The 21,003-nt window shown below is 49.6% G+C and overlaps 1 protein-coding gene across 1 annotated transcript in view; it reads right to left on the bottom strand.

The window, feature by feature from the left end:
* LOC311235661 (adhesion G-protein coupled receptor V1-like) overlaps positions 1-21,003 on the bottom strand; it is a gene marked incomplete at both ends in the record, with an annotated part of 226,226 nt that overhangs the window by 122,412 nt on the left and 82,811 nt on the right. Inside the window, 3 exons of the mRNA XM_084323125.1 lie at positions 18,863-19,175; positions 19,806-20,304; positions 20,972-21,003. The exon at positions 20,972-21,003 is cut by the window's right edge and continues 150 nt beyond it. Coding sequence (XP_084179251.1) covers positions 18,863-19,175; positions 19,806-20,304; positions 20,972-21,003 — 844 coding nt within the window. The remainder of the gene's footprint in view (positions 1-18,862; positions 19,176-19,805; positions 20,305-20,971) is intronic.

Consider the following 21,003-nt stretch of genomic DNA (forward strand, 5'->3'; position numbering starts at 1 on the left):
AGTGTAGAGAAATGCACCGATACTAACAACCGCCTTACTGCGCGCGTCTATGACGACACTGTTGACACTGCGTATCCGTGACACGTGCGCCCCGCGACAACACTAGTAGTTTTGGGGGGCCTACCACACCCCCCCTGAAAAAAATCGTAGGGGAAACACTGCACACACACACACACACACACACACACACACACACACACACACACACACACACACACACACATACACACACACACACACACACACACACACACACACACACACACACACACACACACACACACACACACACACACACACACACACACACACACACTCTGCAGGCTATTATTCTAAAAGTATCAATACTAATAAAATGGAGTATTTAACAGTTTTTAACTGCTGCGAATCGCAATACTTTTATAGTATCTAGTATCTATGGTTGTCTAGCAGCTGATGGTGACCTTTTATCGCTCTGCTGTTGAGAGCCTGCTGACGTACTGCATAACAGTGTGGTACGCCAGCTGCACTGAAATTTAGAGGGTCATAAACAGTGTTGCGTTGCTCATATCAACACTGGTTGCACGCACGCTAATGACAACACGTGCACACGCGCTCCTGAGCGCGTGCACGCTCTCCCGCGCATGCACATAAATGTTCCCTCGCATAAGGACAGACTAAAGAAAAGACAGTGCCTAATTGCCTCTACGAATGGAATGTAACACCTGACGACCGGCGCTATTGATATGTGTAACTGAGGGGTACAATTCCCTGACTGTATTACTAGATATGATACTTACTACCACTACCTTTGTACTTAATATTCGGCCACCCAGTACACGGCATAAATATATTATCATAAACACTCTCACGTAGATGAAACGGATCCAACACAAATGTACGAAGTCGAAACAGGTCTTTATTTCTACACAGCGATGGTGTGTAGAACAAGCACTTAATCACTTAATTACATTTATGAATTGAAATAGTATGCACTTTTATGGCAAAGAGTATTCGTCGGTATATCAATAGAGAATGTCCAATCTCTGATGGCGCAGGTGGTAAATATACGACCTGGAATAGTTAAGGAATAACAGCAATGATACTTTAATGATTATATACTAGATACACTAGAGGGGGTTAATCCGGTCGCTTGTAAGCCGACAGGAGTAGGATGGGGGGGGGGGGGGTAGAATCCGGCTGCCTCGTCCGGCCAAGGGTATCCCAGGTGAACCCACTGTAGTGCCGTTCAATGCGCCGGCGATCCTTGGACCACAGATGAAAGCAGGTGGACTCTTTGTGGGCCGGCTCTCTCCGGTCCACGGGGGAGAGACGTGAAGCGACCTCGTCTTGCAGAGCGTCTCCTCACCTTGCGTCCTCTCCAGGGGGGGGGGTTCCAACACACGGCAGTGTCGGGGGTCTTTATCCATGGAATAATCAAAGTATACAAAGCATAATCCGTGCCTGGGAAGGCGGGCTGTCGTCGGTAGAATAATCCGGTATACAGGTCCACTCGCTCGTCGGCTCTGGGGCTCCTCGGGTACAGCTTCACATGGGGTCAACCACCCTGGGTAAGCAGCCAGTTCTCTGCCCGAAACGATGGGGTACTGACTACGGTAGTATTCTCACCGCACGAAGCACTATATTAACAGACTATTATTAGCTTAATAGACTACGTCCAACTCGACGATATAGTGCCAAATATGACTATTCAAATATTAATATACACGATGTCTCAATACCGATGGTAGGCGAACTTGGCCTTACTCCCACACGTGGCGTCGCGGGGAGGCTTTACGTCTGTGACTCTATTGGAGGGTAAGAAACTGGACTGAAAAGAAAGTCCTACTTTAGTAGCGCAGTATATATACGCACTATGAACAAATAGTCCCATTAGTGGTGCGGTAGCCAGATTCCTACGCGGAACTAGGACTTGTTCGTACATGTGGAGCGGTACGTTTGAACTGGGTCTGAGGGGTATGGCAGCCTGGCACCAAGGTCTCGACCAATAGTAGAATGGAGACTATTATGGGATGTTCAGTAGGCTAGAATGGATATTCAATGCATATTGTACAAGGAATATACAAGGGATATCAGGGAATATTAGAGAATATACAAATACAATTAAATATATATATATAAATAAATATATATATTCGGTTTAATCTGGCCCTTCACAACAGCCACCCCCTGAATAGGTCCCAGACCTAATCAGTTAAACAGAGACAGATTAATCGCGTTGTCTATTTACACATAAGGGTTTGCTGTAGGGGTCAGTCAACTTCACAAAGTCATAGGGTTGTAGGGTCATGGTCATCATCGATTGTGTCTGGGAGTCGAGGCAGTTCTATGAGCCTTGCCACGGGACGGGTGTAAGTGCGACCCTGGACGAGCACTTCAGCTGCTCGGACCTTGCCGTCGGCACCGGTGATCACTTTGCTTACGCGGCCGGCCGGCCACATAGCTCTGGGCAGTGATTGATCAATAATCATGACGACTGTTCCTTCTGTCAAATTGTCTCTTTCCTTTACCCACTTCTGGCGGGTCTGTAGAGACGGTAGGTAGTGTTTAATGTCATCCGGTAGATTGGGGGCTCTGCGTAGGCGACCACCCACTCTGATGAGGGTATGAGCGTCGCTCTCGGGGGCCAGGTGAATTAATCTGCTGTCGGATGGGACGGGCTTTCCTCCCTGTAGACAGGCCAATTCATCGGGGAACGAGTCTCTCTGGGCTCGCTGCAGTAGAAGCAATTCTGCTTCCTCGTAGTTAGCTGCTGACATATCAGCGGGGGACTTGCACTCCGGGTGGTACCGCAGGAATGTTCTTTGTTGTGCACTCTCTATGGACGTGCAATCGTCTATGTTAGGGTCGGTGGAGGCTACGGTGCTCAATCCACAGAACACAGACTTCTTATTTTCCACCTCCTCTGGACTTGCTTCCCTCGGGATAGGCATGGGCCACTGTCCTTCCGGGAGTCTTAGGAATGCGGGGCCGTCACTGTAGACATTGCGACGGGTGAGGTCATCCAGGGGCATCCCCCGGGTGATGACGTCAGCTGGGTTCTGTTTTGTATCAACGTAGCGCCACTCTGTTTCTCCGGTTAACTCTTCGGTTAAGTCTTGAATCTCGGTGACTCTGACTCCCACGAAGACTTTGTACTTGCATGAGTCCGATTTGATCCAGGCGAGTACCGTCGTGGAATCTGACCACAGGATTGTTCTAGACACCGGTATGGTGAGCTCACGTTGGATGAGCGTGGCTAGGTGCGCTCCGGCTAGGGCTGCGCAGAGCTCTAGACGTGGGATAGATTGTTGCTTGCGTGGGGCTATTCTCGAGCGGGCGAGGACAAATGCTGTGTAGATCTCTCCCCCCTGGTCTTGGGCCCGCAAGTAGGCTACTGATCCGTATGCGACCTCTGAGGCGTCACTGAAGACGTGTAAGTCCATTTTACATGTCTCTGGCCTCACCGTGGGTGGGAAGTAGCTTCGGCGCATATTAACGCCTGGGAGTGAGTGGAGCTCCATCTCCCACTCTCTCCAGGTGGATGCAAGCTGTGCGGGAATGGGGTCGTCCCAGCCCTGGTCCTTGTCCCACAATGCTCGTACAATCATTTTTGCCCTGGTGGTGTACGGTAGAATACATCCTAGCGGGTCATATTGTCGGGCGAGTGTTGTGTACACACTCCGTCTGGTGGTCGGCGCCGCCGCCGGCCTTCCCTGCTCCGTAGTCAGGGGCTTGTGTCTGTAGTGAAGCGAATCTGTTTTGAATCGCCACACCAATCCCAGGGTCATCTCCTGGGCTTCTCCCGGGATTGTAGCCATCCAGGTCTCGCTGCTGGCTGCCTTGTCCTCGGAGGAGAGGCTGCGCAGTACTTGCGGATCGCTGCTGGCCCACTGCCTGAGATCAAAGCCGCCTTTGATCAATGAGGCGCGGAGTTTAATCAGGAGAGCCTCGGCTTCTTCCTGGGTTGAAAGGCTTTGTAGACAGTTGTCTACGTAGAAGCTGTTCTTTACGCTGTGTCGGACCTCTTCGTCCGCTGCTGGGTCCTCTGCTACATGTTTCTGTAGTGCAAATGTCGCACAGCAGGGGCTGCACGTCGTTCCGAAGGGGAGGACTTCCCATTGGTAGATGGCTGGGTGCTCATCTCCTGGCTTCTCTCTCCATAGGAACCGTAACAGGGGCTTGTCCGCCTCTACTAATCTCACCTGCAGGAACATTCCTTTAATGTCCCCGCTGATGGCCACCTTTTCCTGGCGGAAGCGGAGTAGAACGCCGAGTAGGGAGGGGCCGAGTGTGGGACCGGGCAGTAACTCTTTATTCAGATTTTGGGATCCGATCTGGTAGCTGCAGTTAAATACTATGCGGTCTTTACCGTTGTGATGGACCTTGTGGTGGGGCACGTACCACGATTCAGTGGTCTGGTCAGCCTCTTTAATGTCCATCTTTGTGACGTGTCCCGCTGTGATGAGCTTCTCAATCTCAGCGCGGTATACACTCTCTTGGGCGGGGTTCTTGGCTAAGCGCCGCTCCGTGTTCAGCAGGTACCGTTCTGTGGCGTCTGTCTTGGCGTGGAAAGTAGGCATTCCTTCTCGCCGCAGGAGTGGCGTGGCGTATCTCAACACGCCGTTGACCGGGACTCTCTTGGTCCCTGTCTCGAGGAGGTGAATTGCGTAAATGTCATCTTTAGAGCGAATGTCTTTCTTTCCGTTCTTAAAGGGCATTTGTTCCAAGGTCCATAGCCGCTCTACGTGTTGCAGGAGTGCGGTTTCTCCCTCTGTGACTCGGGAGTGGAGACATCTAGTGGCTGTACTTCGGTTGAGAGATTTGGCGAGCGGGCCTTGGAGAGTCCATCCCAAACGGGTCTCGACTGCTGCAGGACAGCCTCGGGGTCCGGTATGAACCCGGTCTATCGGGACAATGAGGTCTGCATGGTCGGAGCCTATCAACAGGGTCGGCATAGCATTGTCTATGAGCGGGATCTGTAACTTGCGCAGATGTGCATATTTCTCCATCAGCTTGGCGACGGGGTATGTGTACCGCGACAGTCCTATTTCTTGGCTGGTGAAAGCGTCTGCAATCTGGTACCGTCGCTCAGGCTGGCCGCTTGCTGCGATAGAGAATGAGACATTCTCGCCCTTTATCGTCTTCAAATCTCGTCTTATTGTCCGAATTGTCATTTGGGTTTCGCTTCCCCGCAGCCCTAGCTGGGCCGCAGCGGAGGCGAGCAGCAGGGTCTTCTCTGACCCGTCATCGAGGACGGCGTAAGTGTCCAGGACTTTATTCTGGTAGCTTAGTGTCACACGCACTACTTTTAGGAGTACTCGGGCTCCACTGCTGCTGGCGGGATCGATGTACATGACGCTCGCTTTGCGGCTGGATGGTGCAGGTGAAGGGCGCCGTCTGTTACTGTCGTGAAGTATGTCCAGATGGGCTCCATCGCACTTGGTGCACCTTTTCTTTAAGCGGCATTCGGCTGCCATGTGTGAGCGCGCACAGCGAAAACAGCGCTTGTTGGACTTTATCCATTGACCTGCTTCCTCCGCGTTCAGCTTGGGGAAGGAGTCACATTGCGCTAGCCAGTGTTCTTTCTCACAGTAGGGGCACACTATCTTCCACTTCTCCGTTCTGGAGGGGGTACTGTGGCTCCTGCTGCTCGGTACTGACTCCGATTGGTGCATCACAGTCACCGATCTTCTTCCATCATTTAGTCGTCTGGTTCCTTCTCTGGAGCCAGGGGTGCTCCGTCCGAATGTATCTAGCCGTAGGCTGCTGACTTCTCTCGCCAGGAAGTCTGCTAGATCGAGGAGGTTCGGTTCGGGGCCATTCGGGTCTCTGTGGTCCCTCTGCCGCCTAAAGCGCTCCTGACGAGCGGGCGGCAGCTTCTCCAGGATCCTTTCCACATTTGAGTTGGCGTAAAGTTCATGCCTCCCCTTCTCTCTTTGCGCTCCCAACATCCCTACCAGGGACTGCACTCTGATGGACAGGTCGTCCAGTGCTCGATTGTCTATTGCTGGGGGTAAGCGGTCGATGTGTCGGATCTCCTGGATCACGTAATCCCATATGCGCCCATACCTCTGGTCCAATGCTACCAGCGCTGCTGTGTATGGGGTGGTGGAAGTCGCGTAGGCGAGCGCTATATTATGTGCGCGGGGTACCTTTAAGTGCTTCAGTAGGATGGCGTATTTGTGGCGTTCATCCAATACATCCACCAACATGGTCTCCAGACACATGCAGAGTTCTGTATACTGGGCCCGGTTCTCTTGGGTGAAGTCGGGTACCATAGGCGTGCCAATGTATGACGCTGACTGTGGATACATCGGCGAGCGTTGGGGGAGAGGCCTCCTAGGCGAGTCTCCTCCCGCTCCTTGGTATGGGCTGGTACCGGCAGTGTACCATGGCCCGCTTGTCCAGGTGCTGTTCCTCGGTGCGGGTCGTGCGTCGTGCTCACCCGTGTATAGAGTCGGGGGTCTGTAGCGCAGCTCCGCGGGAGTATAGCCTGGGCTGTACCGGACCTCCTGGTCCGGTAGAGTACTGTGCTGTCTTCGGGCGTGGTTCTCCTCCTCTTCCTGGTCGTCTTCAGTTAGGTCATCCAGTGCTTGTAGTCTCTGGTTTAGCCTCTCCACAGGATATGCTGCTCCTTCCCGGTTGCTAGGTCTCGCTTGGACCGGTGGGGGGAGGTGGTCTGTGGGGGGTATAGACCTCGTCTGTTGGTCAAGTTCAGGGTTGTTTACTCGGCTAGGGGATGCCGCCCTGGAGGTGTGTCTAGACGAGTTCCTGGAGCCTCTGGCGGAGGGAGAGGGTGTTGTCCGTCTGATCAGCTGTTCTATTAGTTGCGACTGCTGTCTGTCGCGCGCTGCGTCCCGTTGAGCACCGGCTCGTTCTCGGGCCACATTCTCTTCCATCTGAATGCGTCTTATTTCTAGACGTATCTGCTCGTGTTCGCTTCGCTGCTGGATCTGCAGTCGGTCGCGTTCAGCAGCGGCGTTCAGGCTGATGAGGAAGGCCTGCTGTAGGGTCCTCTCTGCCTCGCTGGGAGAAGGCGGTTGTATAGGGGAGCCTTCCCTCGGGGTACTCCTTGCGGAGCCTTGGAGCTCTATCTCCACGGTGCTCTCCCCGTCTTCTTCCGTGCCGAGTTCTCTCTCGGTAGCGTTGTATTCCTCCCGGGACTCATCGGGGACTACTTCTTCAGTACTGGCGGGGTGTGAAGTCATGTCTGGTTCCCACTGGTCCCCACCGTGAACTTGGTCAGTTACATTAGAGCCCGTAGGGGCCTCTATGGTCGGGGTAGTCTGGGCGTTGGGGTTAGACATACTTTTACTTTCTAGTTTTACCGCGTTTGCTGTTAGTAGAAGACTAGGTTGTTGACTGACAGCGTAAGCCTCTAAGTACTGAGGGAGCCGTCGTTCGCGCTGCGGGCGTTGGTTAGGAGGATCGTTTCGTGGAGTGTTCATCATAGGCCATTTCAATATTAATAACACTATATTAATATTACACTAATTACCCTCCGGCTCGAAGGACCAATTGTAACTGAGGGGTACAATTCCCTGACTGTATTACTAGATATGATACTTACTACCACTACCTTTGTACTTAATATTCGGCCACCCAGTACACGGCATAAATATATTATCATAAACACTCTCACGTAGATGAAACGGATCCAACACAAATGTACGAAGTCGAAACAGGTCTTTATTTCTACACAGCGATGGTGTGTAGAACAAGCACTTAATCACTTAATTACATTTATGAATTGAAATAGTATGCACTTTTATGGCAAAGAGTATTCGTCGGTATATCAATAGAGAATGTCCAATCTCTGATGGCGCAGGTGGTAAATATACGACCTGGAATAGTTAAGGAATAACAGCAATGATACTTTAATGATTATATACTAGATACACTAGAGGGGGTTAATCCGGTCGCTTGTAAGCCGACAGGAGTAGGAGGGGGGGGGGGGGTAGAATCCGGCTGCCTCGTCCGGCCAAGGGTATCCCAGGTGAACCCACTGTAGTGCCGTTCAATGCGCCGGCGATCCTTGGACCACAGATGAAAGCAGGTGGACTCTTTGTGGGCCGGCTCTCTCCGGTCCACGGGGGAGAGACGTGAAGCGACCTCGTCTTGCAGAGCGTCTCCTCACCTTGCGTCCTCTCCAGGGGGGGGGGTTCCAACACACGGCAGTGTCGGGGGTCTTTATCCATGGAATAATCAAAGTATACAAAGCATAATCCGTGCCTGGGAAGGCGGGCTGTCGTCGGTAGAATAATCCGGTATACAGGTCCACTCGCTCGTCGGCTCTGGGGCTCCTCGGGTGCAGCTTCACATGGGGTCAACCACCCTGGGTAAGCAGCCAGTTCTCTGCCCGAAACGATGGGGTACTGACTACGGTAGTATTCTCACCGCACGAAGCACTATATTAACAGACTATTATTAGCTTAATAGACTACGTCCAACTCGACGATATAGTGCCAAATATGACTATTCAAATATTAATATACACGATGTCTCAATACCGATGGTAGGCGAACTTGGCCTTACTCCCACACGTGGCGTCGCGGGGAGGCTTTACGTCTGTGACTCTATTGGAGGGTAAGAAACTGGACTGAAAAGAAAGTCCTACTTTAGTAGCGCAGTATATATACGCACTATGAACAAATAGTCCCATTAGTGGTGCGGTAGCCAGATTCCTACGCGGAACTAGGACTTGTTCGTACATGTGGAGCGGTACGTTTGAACTGGGTCTGAGGGGTATGGCAGCCTGGCACCAAGGTCTCGACCAATAGTAGAATGGAGACTATTATGGGATGTTCAGTAGGCTAGAATGGATATTCAATGCATATTGTACAAGGAATATACAAGGGATATCAGGGAATATTAGAGAATATACAAATACAATTAAATATATATATATAAATAAATATATATATTCGGTTTAATCTGGCCCTTCACAACAATATGCAAAGTAGCCAGGTGGGTACTGCGAGTTGGCGCATCAGTCGAGTGCAGCGCATTCCTGTGTGCACGCGCGTGCACATCCGTGCATGTGTGTGCACGTGCTTCTGCTCACAACTTTGGCTGCACGGCGTGCAACCCCGTCCCATGAGCAATGCATCACTGGTCATAAACTCGGCACAGAGAATCTTTGGCCGCCCCCTCCCTGAAGGACTTACACAACTCCTGCTGCCTCAACAGAGCAAAACACATTACAAAGGACAGCTCACACTCTGGCTTCCACCTGTTCGACCTGTTGCCATCGGGCAGGCGTTACAGGTGCATCAGAGCCAGAACAAACAGGCTCAGAGACAGTTTCTTCCCCAGAGCCATCACCACCCTGGCCTGAACTCTAACATGCACTAATAATAACTCACATTTCCCCCTCCTCCCACACTGTGCAACATCCTGATGTGCACTATCCACAGTGCAATACCCACCCACTACCGTCTGACATTGTCTTATTGTATAGCATTTAATGTTTCTGTAAAGTATTTTATGTTTCTATTTTATTACTTGTGATTTTATTACTGCACCTGAAGTTTGAGTCCCAAATCTTGTTGTATGCAAATATGATGACAATAAAGTACAATCTAATCTAATCTAATAGTATCTAGTATCTATAGTATCACGAATATCGTGCAACCCTACACGTATTATGTGTGAATGCGCACACACACACACACACACACACACACACACACACACACACACACACACACACACACACACACACACACACACACACACACACACACATGATTCAAAGGAGGTTGTTGTGTTGTTACGTCCATATACATAACGTTATGGATGTTTATCTGTCAAGGCCCTGTTCCTCGTACCTGGCTAACTGAGTTAGCCGGATAATTTTCAGCATAGCTTGACTTAAGCCAGACCTTTCCGTTCCCTGACGCTCGATTGTCTAAATCACTATGACAACAGATAAAAAAGTTTGAACCTGGTCGAGGGCAGAGTTTAGTTCAGTTAGCTGGATAAACCATGGCCACACCCTCGCAAATGCCAGCTCGCTTCCTGAAATAATTCTCACAGTCTAGATCCCATTATACCATTCTGAATTATGTTTTTGTGCTTCTTTTTTCTAGAGGGGGCTTTTGAAATGTAAAATAATAGACCTAAAATGCTGATACTAAATTTACTTTGTCCTAAATAATGCACGTTATATATACGGCGCTCGCGAGGTGCGATATACACATTATGTGGTTATTTTAATAACGCGCAGCATTGAAAATGTGAATCCCGCAGGGATGTTTTTAATGAATGAAACCTATCGCTCATTTGGCTCTTATTCCTTTCATATTCTCCGCTGTGGATGTTTAACGGAGCGCCTGGATTTTTGTTTCATTCAAGCATAAATTGAAGTCTTCATGCGTGGATTGTGGATATGAATTACAACGAATCTGAATATGTGGATTGTTGAATTGTCACTGTCACTCACACGTTATTGTGATATTGTAACTGGGATTAAAATGTTTGAGGAGATGCACTGTTTCATTTGATGACGTGGAGGTGACTTGAGAAAATGTATGAGCAATTGCAAGCCTTTGACGTTTTGATGAATGCATTTGAGAAAATGCATTTATCTGTTCAAGCACTGTTAGTGTTATCTGATGATGAACAAGAAGGTGATTAACATGACTGGTGTCACTGGTATAAACCAAAGGTTAATCAATTCAATGCATGTATGGATGATGTCCGAAACAGATTAAAACCTGATTAATAGTGAAACTGTAGCTCCCTCCAAGCCTCTCTTATTTCGGGGATCGAGCCTTGAAAACTTTGGGAACCATGTATTTATATATAAAGTACATGATACCTAAGCCGAGCGCATACAGTACAGATATCCTCATAAGTATCTATTAATTCGTATCAATTAGATACTCTTTGGGCTTGTTTGTATCTACTTATTCTGAACGATAACTAATTATTTTCGCTCATTCGATTATTCATTCCATTAAGCCTACTGCCAGCAGGCACATTTAAAGAAATATAATCTGATTGATTGGGGTAATGAGGGACTTAAAATTAGCCTATAGATTATGCATTTAACTTGTCGGCGAGGCTATTGAGCCGTACTGTATTGTACCCATTCTGCAATCTGTTAATAAAGTTTTAAATCAATCAATCAATCAATGCCGTTAGAAAATCAGGTTTTTTTCTGCGATCGACACTTGCTGTCTTTTCAGGTGAGGTGGCCGCGCGCAATTATCCTGAGTATCAAGTCTGGTTCGAATTAACAAGACTGAATCAGCGTTCGAGGAACAGGGAAAGCGCGGATTCAAACATCGGGTTAATTGAATCTGGATAATGGTACTTTTGATCGACTTAGTTGAACCAGGTACGGGGAATAGGGCCCAGAGATCATGAAAAACAAACACACACACAAACAAACTGTGTGCTTCTACCATCTGTTCCATCTGGAATGTCTAAATCTAAAACCATATAACTTGACTGCTAACAATCAGTGTTGGGCAATATACTTATTAGGAAGTGTAATTAGTTACTTAAAAGTAATCAAAATTACTTTGTATCAAAGTAATCAGTTACGATACACGCTTCGTTACTATCTCAAACCTGCCCTCTTTGCTTGATCTTCTGAGGAAAACAACAGTTATATTATCATATAGCTTACGTTCTGCACTCTAGTGGAACCACATCCCTTTATCAATCTAATACTGAATAATTTTCTCCACATGTACACACCCATCCGCCTGGCCACACCCACATCCGCTCCTCTACATAAGCGGGGTTGTGGCCATACTAACAGCTCCTTCCCTATTTTCACCACCGTAGAAGTGACTGTATACACCACTTTGAGTTTAGTGCCGAAATAGTTGTTGGAAAGTAGCTACGTGGACATTGTATCTTATTTTTCTCTCTCTCGCAATTTTACGAGAAAAGCTAAGAAATAATGTTTGCACCAGGGTTTCCGTTAGAATTTTTTTTTGCAGGTCTGAGTGTCCGGTAGATTTCAATCTACCGGACAAATGGGATAAATTCCGGTCAGAGTTTATTGAGCTTAAAAACAATTGATAGGCCTATATAAAGAATGACATCATCAAGGCATTTATAATATTTTAACTTAAAACTAGGCTACTTTTGCGTATATACAGTCATTAATATATTCCAAATAAAATAAGTCCCTCGAGACTTCGTGCTGCTGCCGACTTGAGGTGTCGGTGGGCAGTCTGCCCGACCTTAATAAACAGCAGTCTGTTATAATCACATTTTTATGAGCTAACGAATTCCGTTATATTGGACATTTGTATTAATTATATCAAGCGAAGAACTGAGAAATTTGGCAGAGAGAGACGGCAACATTATCGTGGGTTTGCGTGATGTATATCTCCACCTCCCAACGACTTGGTGCTGGTCATAATGTCCTGTGAAAATAATTCCCTCTAAACACAATTTGATTATTTTAATTGTATTAAAATAGGCTAAAATTAAATATGTCTGGAAACCGCTCAGCAGCGCCCCCACCCAACAGCTGAATTGCCAATGGCTGAATTGGAGTACTGCACCCTGCCGGCCGGCAGATGGATGCTTCTCGCAAATATATCAGCAGCCAGCTCGCGCTGACAACAGGATGTTATTATTAGACCGGCTGCTTGGTGAAGCAACGATGAAACAAATGTAATGATTGTTTGTTTCGTTCATCGCATAGGCTATTTAATTTTAGCCTATTTTAATACAATTCAAATAATCTAATTGTGTTTAGAGGGAATTATTTTCACCAGACATTATGACCGGAGAGATTAAATATGTCGGACTTCAACAGATTTTGCCGGTCAAATACCGGTAATTACCGGCTAACGGAAACGCTGGTTTGCACCTTCGGATGGTTTGGACGCTTGCAACGTCACCCTTCACCAGCGCTTCACCATCGCCGCATCCTCCGTGCGTCGTGGGCCGTCTCTGGCTCCGTGGTTGTGGCAGCCAGATACGCCTGGGCGGCGCCCGGTGGTGAGTTTGCCTCGCGGAGGGGCCGTTGAGCTTCCATCTCCTGTGAGATGGCCTGGTTCCGGCCCTGGTTCCCCCGCCAGTGGACAGTCGGCCGAAAGGCCTACAGCTCCTCTGGTGGCTGGGGATTTGCGACGCAGACTCTTCGCCTCAGCTCGCTCTCGTCGTAAGGCGGCGAGCAGCAGGGGCCAACGGCCTGGCTTTGATGTTGTGCTGGAGCCGGACGAGAGTTCTCTTGCCTCGTCTCCATTTCCGATGGAGACTGAGGATTACATGGGAGCTCTCTTGTTCGAAGCCCCAGTAGAGACGTATCACTCTCCCCCTCGGGGAGTGGCAGGGAGTGCTGCGTCTCCTTGGGGTCCCTTGTACTCCAGGGTTGGGTTAGAACCTCCGACCCCGAGACAAGATGCCCAGCTATCTGCCGCGTCGGATGGTGGCGCCTGTGGCAGCCTCCCGTACGTGAGGGACGCGAGTGACGTGGAGGGAGGTACGCAAGGGGAGTTGCTTGCCTTGTTCCCCGAGCTCATGGCGGCCGCCACAGCCGCTAATGGCGTGGCGTTGCCGCAGCCACTGCCAGCACCTGTTCCTGATGACATGATAGGTCATCTCTGGCAACGTCGTCCTGTGAGAGAGACGGCCGTTGTCTGCCGATTCTTCCCAGCAATGGAGGCCTACGTGACACAGGGACAGGTAATCTCCCGCATTGTTGGCCTTACCCCCGCCTACGTGCCAGGACGGGGTGCCTCGGCTTGATAGCCCGATGGCATCCATACTTTGTCCCGAAATGGTGTGGGAGCCGTTGAGAAAGCCGGTTCCCCAAGGGAAATCGGCTAGGCAGTTGGCTAATTGGAGTGACCAGGTGTACATCGCCGCGACTCAGAGCCTAGCTGCGACCTCCAACATCGTGCAGCTAGCGCGCTACATGTCGGGGATGATGGCGGGCGGGTCAGTATTGGATGACCATCAACGATACCTTCACGCCCAGGCGGCTGGAGCCATCCTGCACCTAACCCAGCTGCAGGCGATAGCCGCCGGGAAGGAGCGCGCCCTGGCCACTCTCTCCCAGCGGCACCTTTGGCTGGAGCAGGCGCGGGTGCCGGAACAGAGGAGGATTCCGCTGCTCACGGCCCCCCTCTCCGATGCTGGGCTATTCGGGTCGGCCATGCAGCAGATGACGGCTGCCTGCAGGGAGATGGAGGAGGAGCGCTCCGTGCTCCAACCCCATTTCCCCCGACCTGATGCCACCGGTGATGTCCGGAAGAAGCAACGCCGGCAGAGGACCGCGACCGTTGCCTCCGCCACCATTGTTACAAAATGTGTGTTTATTCACTATATATTGGGGATACGATGTATAACCCTCACCTAGCTGTGGGGTTGTGTTTTTGCTTAGGGAGTAGGACAGTTTTCTTGAAAATTGTGTTCTGGTCACTATACATGTGTGCTTAGCAAGGCCTGTGGCTAGCACTCGGTCGAAAGACTTGTCTTCCCTCATCATGAAGAAGACGGTGTTCTTCTTGCAGTAGTAAGAGTGAACTTTACCTTTTTTTATCTGAGGGGGTTGTGTGTATTCTGTTACATTTGGGAAACATGGCATAGAGTCCACAACTAGGTTAGAATGTTAGCCTGCAGAAGTAATCATATGTAGCTTGTACCGAGGTATTTGACCCTCTCTTTAAACGTCTGTTGTTTTCTCTTTACTTGGTGAAGTATGAAAACACGGGTGACGTGTTCGCACATGAGCCTAAAGCCTTGTATAAAAACCAGTTTTTCACAAACAAGTTTATTGTCTCTGGCTGGCGTGCAATGGTTGAGCTTATCCTAGAGCCGGGGTCAGCAACCTTTTTGACATGGAGTGCCTGTTTGAAATATAGTTGCAACTAGTGTGCCTCAACAATATTCCATGCATCGTATTATTTTTTTTTTCATAATCAGGTCTTTTTAATTATACTTTTTACATTATTACATCATTATTGTTATTATTAACAATATTATTATGATGGTTGTATCAACCCTAAATCTGAGTTGGGGGGGGGGGGGGGGGGATGCAATGCAGACAAACAGCTGCATACAGTGCGACCATTTCACTCACATTTGCCCATTCATTTTTGGACACATCACACACCATCGGTGTGTGTACTGTACGTGTGCTGTCATAGCTCCACCTACAAGCCTAATGGAGAACACCAGGAGAACACCAGGATGTGAATGGAGGGTGAATGTGAGGTATATCGTGTAAATAAGTTTTGATTGATCGCAAGACTACTGTAAAAAAAAAAAAATTAGTTACCAGAACTTAAAAATATTGACCCTGCATTAAGGTTTTCAGTTTTCAATCCATAATACGTTAACAGAAAAATAAGTACACAACCACATTATTTCAACCTAATAAAACTATGTTTATTGTCATTGTTTTAAGAACACAAGTTGACTTGGTAATACTCACATTTTGAGTAAAAAAATTGCTTTTAACATGTGCAATGTTCAATGAAATAGAAAAATAAATAATACAATTTGTTGATTAATCCCACTGGTCACAATGGTGACCGTAATAATGTTTTTGTTATAAGGCTCTGCAAATGTTACTGAATGATGTAGCAATGTATTTCCAGCTAAATTGAAATAATAAACAAATAAAGGGTCTCAATTAAATATGTGGAAGTAAAAAGAACCTGTGGGAGGATTTCAACAAGATAAAAGCGACAACAGTGCAAAATAGTTCACTATAATATTTCAAAGCAAAAAAAAAAATTTAAATAAAAAAAAAAATTAAATAATTTTTTATTTTTTTATTTTTTTAATGCTGCCCCCTGTGCCTATGCAAATGCCCCCGCGTGCCTATGCAGGCACGCGTGCCTAGGGTTGCCTACCCCTGTCCTAGAGGATATACGCTTTTTCATGTAGCATGCTAGATAACTGGTATCATGCGCTGCTTGTTTGTTTTCATCATATCCGGGGTATGGGGTCATATGGGGGTGAACTGATAAACCCCTCCCCCCCTTTTTACTGATTGGCCAGGGGGTTGGACCTCCTGTTCTTCGGTCTTCCTGTCACGCTGTCGGGTCAGCGCGTAACAGGGTGGGGAGAGGGGGGGGGTTGTGGGAGTTCCCTGGTCCCACGCCATATTTGGGCAGGTGGGTCATGGAATTTCTTTTGGCTCCATGTTGTGGACCGCTGTCATTGTCAAGATTGAGTTATGCGGTGCATTGGAAACTGTTGTTTTCTGCTCTGCTCTCTATTGCATATGTGTTGAGCTTTTGGTCACGTGGCTCAAGGTTTACATATATCTTTTCAATTATTACTCACGTGGGAGGTCTCTCTTGGGGTTCCCTGTCTCCTCTCTTTTATGCAGAGCAGTATTGACAGGGTGTTTTCCCTCAGACGCATCATATGGGACCCATGTCTGTGTCTTTTGGCCAGCTTCCTGCCGCTCGTCCCAGGCGGCGTGGAGGGAACGTTATCTGGTTTCTTGTTAGAATTACCATTGATGTGTTTTGGGTCTCGACGTGTACATGGCGCTGGCCCTCGGTGTTTTCAGTGTGGAACCACGCATGGGCTGGCGCGCCTTGGTTGCTCATTATAAAAACTGCGTTTTTTGTAGAGCGACTGGGATGTTAGATTGGATGTCTTAGGTTAGTCTCGACGAACTCTCGCTCATCTCTGGGGGGAGATGACGGAGTAGATCGAAACATTGGCGGAGGGGTCTCACGCCCATGGGGTGGGCCACCGGGCACGGTGCGTTCATGTTCTGACCGTCTTGGTGGCGCCCTCTGTGATGTTTTAGATCGACAAGCGTACCTACCCCCCTCTTAGGACTGGGGATGGCGGCGTGACTAGGACACAGGACTGGTTCTGGTCGCGCCAGGCCAGGTCAGTTAACCCGAAGATCTGTTGTTCTGGTGCCCTGAAGGACTTTGTGCTTTTTCGGGGGGAAAATGCCGGGTTGGGCCGGGCGTCGCAGGGATTGATGTTATGGAGGTGTGTGTCGTGGGTACGTCACTACGAGTTATCCTTCGCAGTTGCTTGGTCCATATTGTGTTGTACCTTGCGCTGTGCTAAGGGGCCTGGTCCTTCTCCATTCTTTTTCGCCCCTCCCTTCCCCTGCTCGGCGGGGCTGGGAGGGGGCTGTCGAGGTGGTTCTAATGTACCCCTCTGGCATCCCTGTGTACGTCCCGGTCCGCCGGGCCCAGGTCCGGACTCGTTCTCGTCGACCTGTTGGCCTGGGTTAACCCCTTCTTGAAAACTGAAACACTTGTACTGCCTGTATAGCCGGTGTATACGCGCAGTTGTGTTTCGGAGTTTTTTTCTTGGGGGGTGGTTAAGGGAACAACCGCCTCCTGTTAAACTAAACATAGGGGGATGGTTGATTCCCCGGTGTGTTGGTAGCAGAGTCGACTCTCTGGTTTAGGCCGGGCTTGACCCCGTCTGCCTACGAGTGTGCCCCCTCACTTTTCATGACGTCTGCCAATCGTGTCAGCCTTCTCTACCTCGACCTCTCTATGGGGTCGGGTTTTGTGGAGGCTGCGACATGGTGCACAGCATACCGAACGCCCCTTCCGCCGGGGTGCTGTTCACAGTAGACCCCTTAGACGCCTGTCTAGTCCGCAGTGCTCCGGGCACAGGTCAAGTTATCCTCTTGGCCTGTTGCCAGGATTGAGGGATCAACCTCTTGGGGTTGTCTCCCCGGTGGGCCGACTGGCGCGACGTGATGTTAGGGGCTGTAACAGTTTTTTTTTTCTTCCCGTTCGTCCCTAGTGGCATGTGGGATGCACACCTGAGTGGTCGCGGGTCCTTCTGTGTGAAGGTAAGTCCCACGATCTGCTCACCCTGTGCGTTGAGTTGCTAAACCCTCATCGCACAGTCGTATCCGATTCCCTCCCGTCCCTCTAGGGGGGTCCGGGGGCTCGGGTCCTCCCCGGTTCTGATGGTTGTGGGGGGCCTCAGCGGGTACATTTGTCGAGCTTCCGCTCTGCTCAGCTCCTCAGTTCCACTAGAGTGCAGAGCGTAAGCTATACGATAATATAACATACGGTTATCCTATAACCATAGTTATATGAGTATAGCAAGCGCTCTGCACTGACTCACTGAGAACCCTGTGGTCTTCGCCTTCGGTGGTGAAAGACTTGGGAAGGAGCTGTTAGTATGGCCACGACCCCGCTTATGTAGAGGAGCGGATGTGGGTGTGGCCAGGCGGATGGGTGTGTACATGTGGATAAAATTATTCAGTATTAGATTGATAAAGGGATGTGGTTCCACTAGAGTGCAGAGCGCTCGCTATACTCATATAACTATGGTTATAGGATAACCGTATGTTGTGATTGGAGGATCGGGAAAAGAGGGGGCGGGGTTTGAGATGAACATACTGTGACAGATCTCCTCCCCCCTCCTTTGGATATGTGAAGGATGGGAGATGTCCGTCACGGAAGGAGTAGAGTCAATTAGGCAGCTGATTAGTACTGATAGAACACACCTGCACATTATTAGTCCAGCCACATCTCACGTGCACACACCCAGTCCCACACACTACATTAACACTAGGTTAGAGAGGGTTGAGTTGAGCGGAGTAGGAGTTGTGGTATAGAGAGAGAGATTGATATTCAGAGTTGTGACGGTGAGAGGTAGTGAAAGGTGAGGAGAAAGCGAGATGTGTTCTTTGTGTACTGGACCCTGGACTGGCTGAGATTCCCCCTTGTGTACTGACCCTAGACTGGATGACTACCCTGAATTGTGAAAAATCGTTTTTTTCTGTCGGCGAGCCTGTTTTGTGTTTTTAACCCCCGGACCGAATCACGACCATTCTATTGCTTTTCCCCTCTGGATTCTGCCCTCTGGATTCTTGTGTGGACATTCAAATGTGTTTGTATTTTAACCATAGCGAGCCTGAACCCTACCAGGTTCGTCACAATACACCTACCATCGGCAAACACCAGCGTGTCTCCGGTCCCGGTGAAGTCGGCGCCAGGCGTGGCTTTCCCTCCGACGAACCTCCACTCTATGGTGACCCTCCCCAGACTGCCCCCCCTCCTCTCGATCACCAGGGGCACCACGACCGAGGGCTCCTCCCGGACCTCCAGGTGCAGCCCCTCCTCGGTGGCGTTGGGGCTGAGGCTGTAGATCAGGAACACGCCGAAGGCATCCCCGTTCATCCCCACGGTGACCACGGCCCGGTCCGGCTGGCCGATGGACGGCAGGTTCTTATTGGCCGCGGTCAGGTTCACCAGCTCCACCTTGAAACAGGATTCCAGATTCAAGAGGTTTATTTGTCATATGGTAAATGGTAAATGGCTGCTTTTTTATATAGCGCTTTTATCCAAAGCGCTTTACAATTTGTTACTCATATTTTACCCATTCACTCACACATTCACACACCAACGGCGGAGGCAACCATGCAAGGTGCCAACCTGCTCATCGGGAGCAATTAGGGGTTAAGTGTCTTGCTAAAGGACACATCGACACGCTGCCCTGGAGGAGCGGGAATCGAACCGGGAACCTCCGGATTGCCAGACGACTGCTCTACCTCCTGAGCCGCTGTCGCCCCCAGTTGAACAGTTACACCATACAATGAAAATCTTACTTTGCTAGTCCCCCTTTCACACTTGTGAGGGAGCTATTCACAAGCGTGATAGCCTGTGGGGTAGAAACCGTGAGGAACTCACGATCAACAATATGACATTTTCATTTGTAACTTAATTTTTTAATCAAATCTAAAAAGGGCTATAATTGAGTACAAGTTAACATAAATAAAAAACAGTATAAAGCCATGGCTGTAAGGCAATGTAAAATCATCCTGTAAAGTAGTAGTAGTAAAGGAAAGTACAGTAAAATGAAAAGTCATCATGTGAGTAGATGCTTTGTACCTTCAGGATCTGGATGGAGAAGCTCTCGTCCATCTCAGGAAAGTTGTCGGTCAGGATCGGGACGCTGAGGTTGGCGACCCCGGAGCCGTCCTCCATGAAGGCGCTTTGAGCCGTCATGGTGGTATAGTCGCTCCCCGCCACAGCCTGTGTGCTGAAGAGGACTGCGGCTGCTGTGGAGTTTTTCACATAGGTCATGGTCCGAGGGTCAGGGGTCAGCCGGTCGGCACCAGAGGTCACCCAGGTACAGGACGGAGGGGTCACCCCTGACGACAGGGAGAAGGCCTGGCAGGCACGCTCTCTCAGGCAGGCGGCGGCACAGGCGACCAGGGGGTCAGCCTGGCCGGTGACGTCGACCGGTCTGCGGGGGCCGCCGGACGGCAGGCCTGGTCGTGGGGGGTCGTAGTACGTCAGCAGGTCCTGCCCCCCAGTCTGGGCCAAGCCCACGATGTCCATCTCTGAGGTGCTGTAGAGGATCTCCATACGACCAAAGTTACCACCGCTGGGATTGAGAGAGAGGGAGGGAGATGGATAGAGGGATAGAGGGTGAGAGAAGGGTTGGGTGGAGAGAGAGGATATAGAGAGAGAGGTGGAGGGAGAGAGATGGATGGAGGGAGAGATAAGGATGTAGTGAGAGGGAGATAGAGGGGATGGGTAGAGAGATGGGTTAGATGGAGAGAGAGAGAGCGAGCGAGAGAGAGAGAGAGAGAGAGATAGAGAGAGGGATGGATGGAGCAAGAGAAATGGGATGGAGGGAAGAAGAGAGAGAGGGTGAATGGAGAGAGAGGGGTGGTGGAAGAGAGAGGGATAGAGGGGAAGAGAGAGGGAGGATGGAGAGACGGATGGAGAGAGAGAGGGTATAGGGGGAGAGAGGGATGGAGGGATGGATGGAGAGAGAGGGTATAGATAGAGGGAATGATGGAGATAGGGATGGATAGAGGAGGGGATATAGAGAGAAAGAGGGGATGGAGGGAAGAAGGGAAGAAGGGGGTGAAATAATAATGGAAAGTTATAGTCATAATAATTTGATTATAGGCGAATCATACCATCATATCATCATAGGAAATTATTATGAAAATGTTGTCGATATGAAACTATTCTCCCAGCAGGACCACGGAAAGCCCACAGAAAATGACAGAAGTGAAAGGGGAGTGAAGTCGCGGCCCCACCTCCTGCGGACGGTGATGTTGGCCACATAAAG

This window comes from Notolepis coatsorum, assembly GCF_963971535.1.
Source record: "Notolepis coatsorum genome assembly, chromosome: 10".
Lineage (NCBI taxonomy): Eukaryota > Metazoa > Chordata > Actinopteri > Aulopiformes > Paralepididae > Notolepis > Notolepis coatsorum.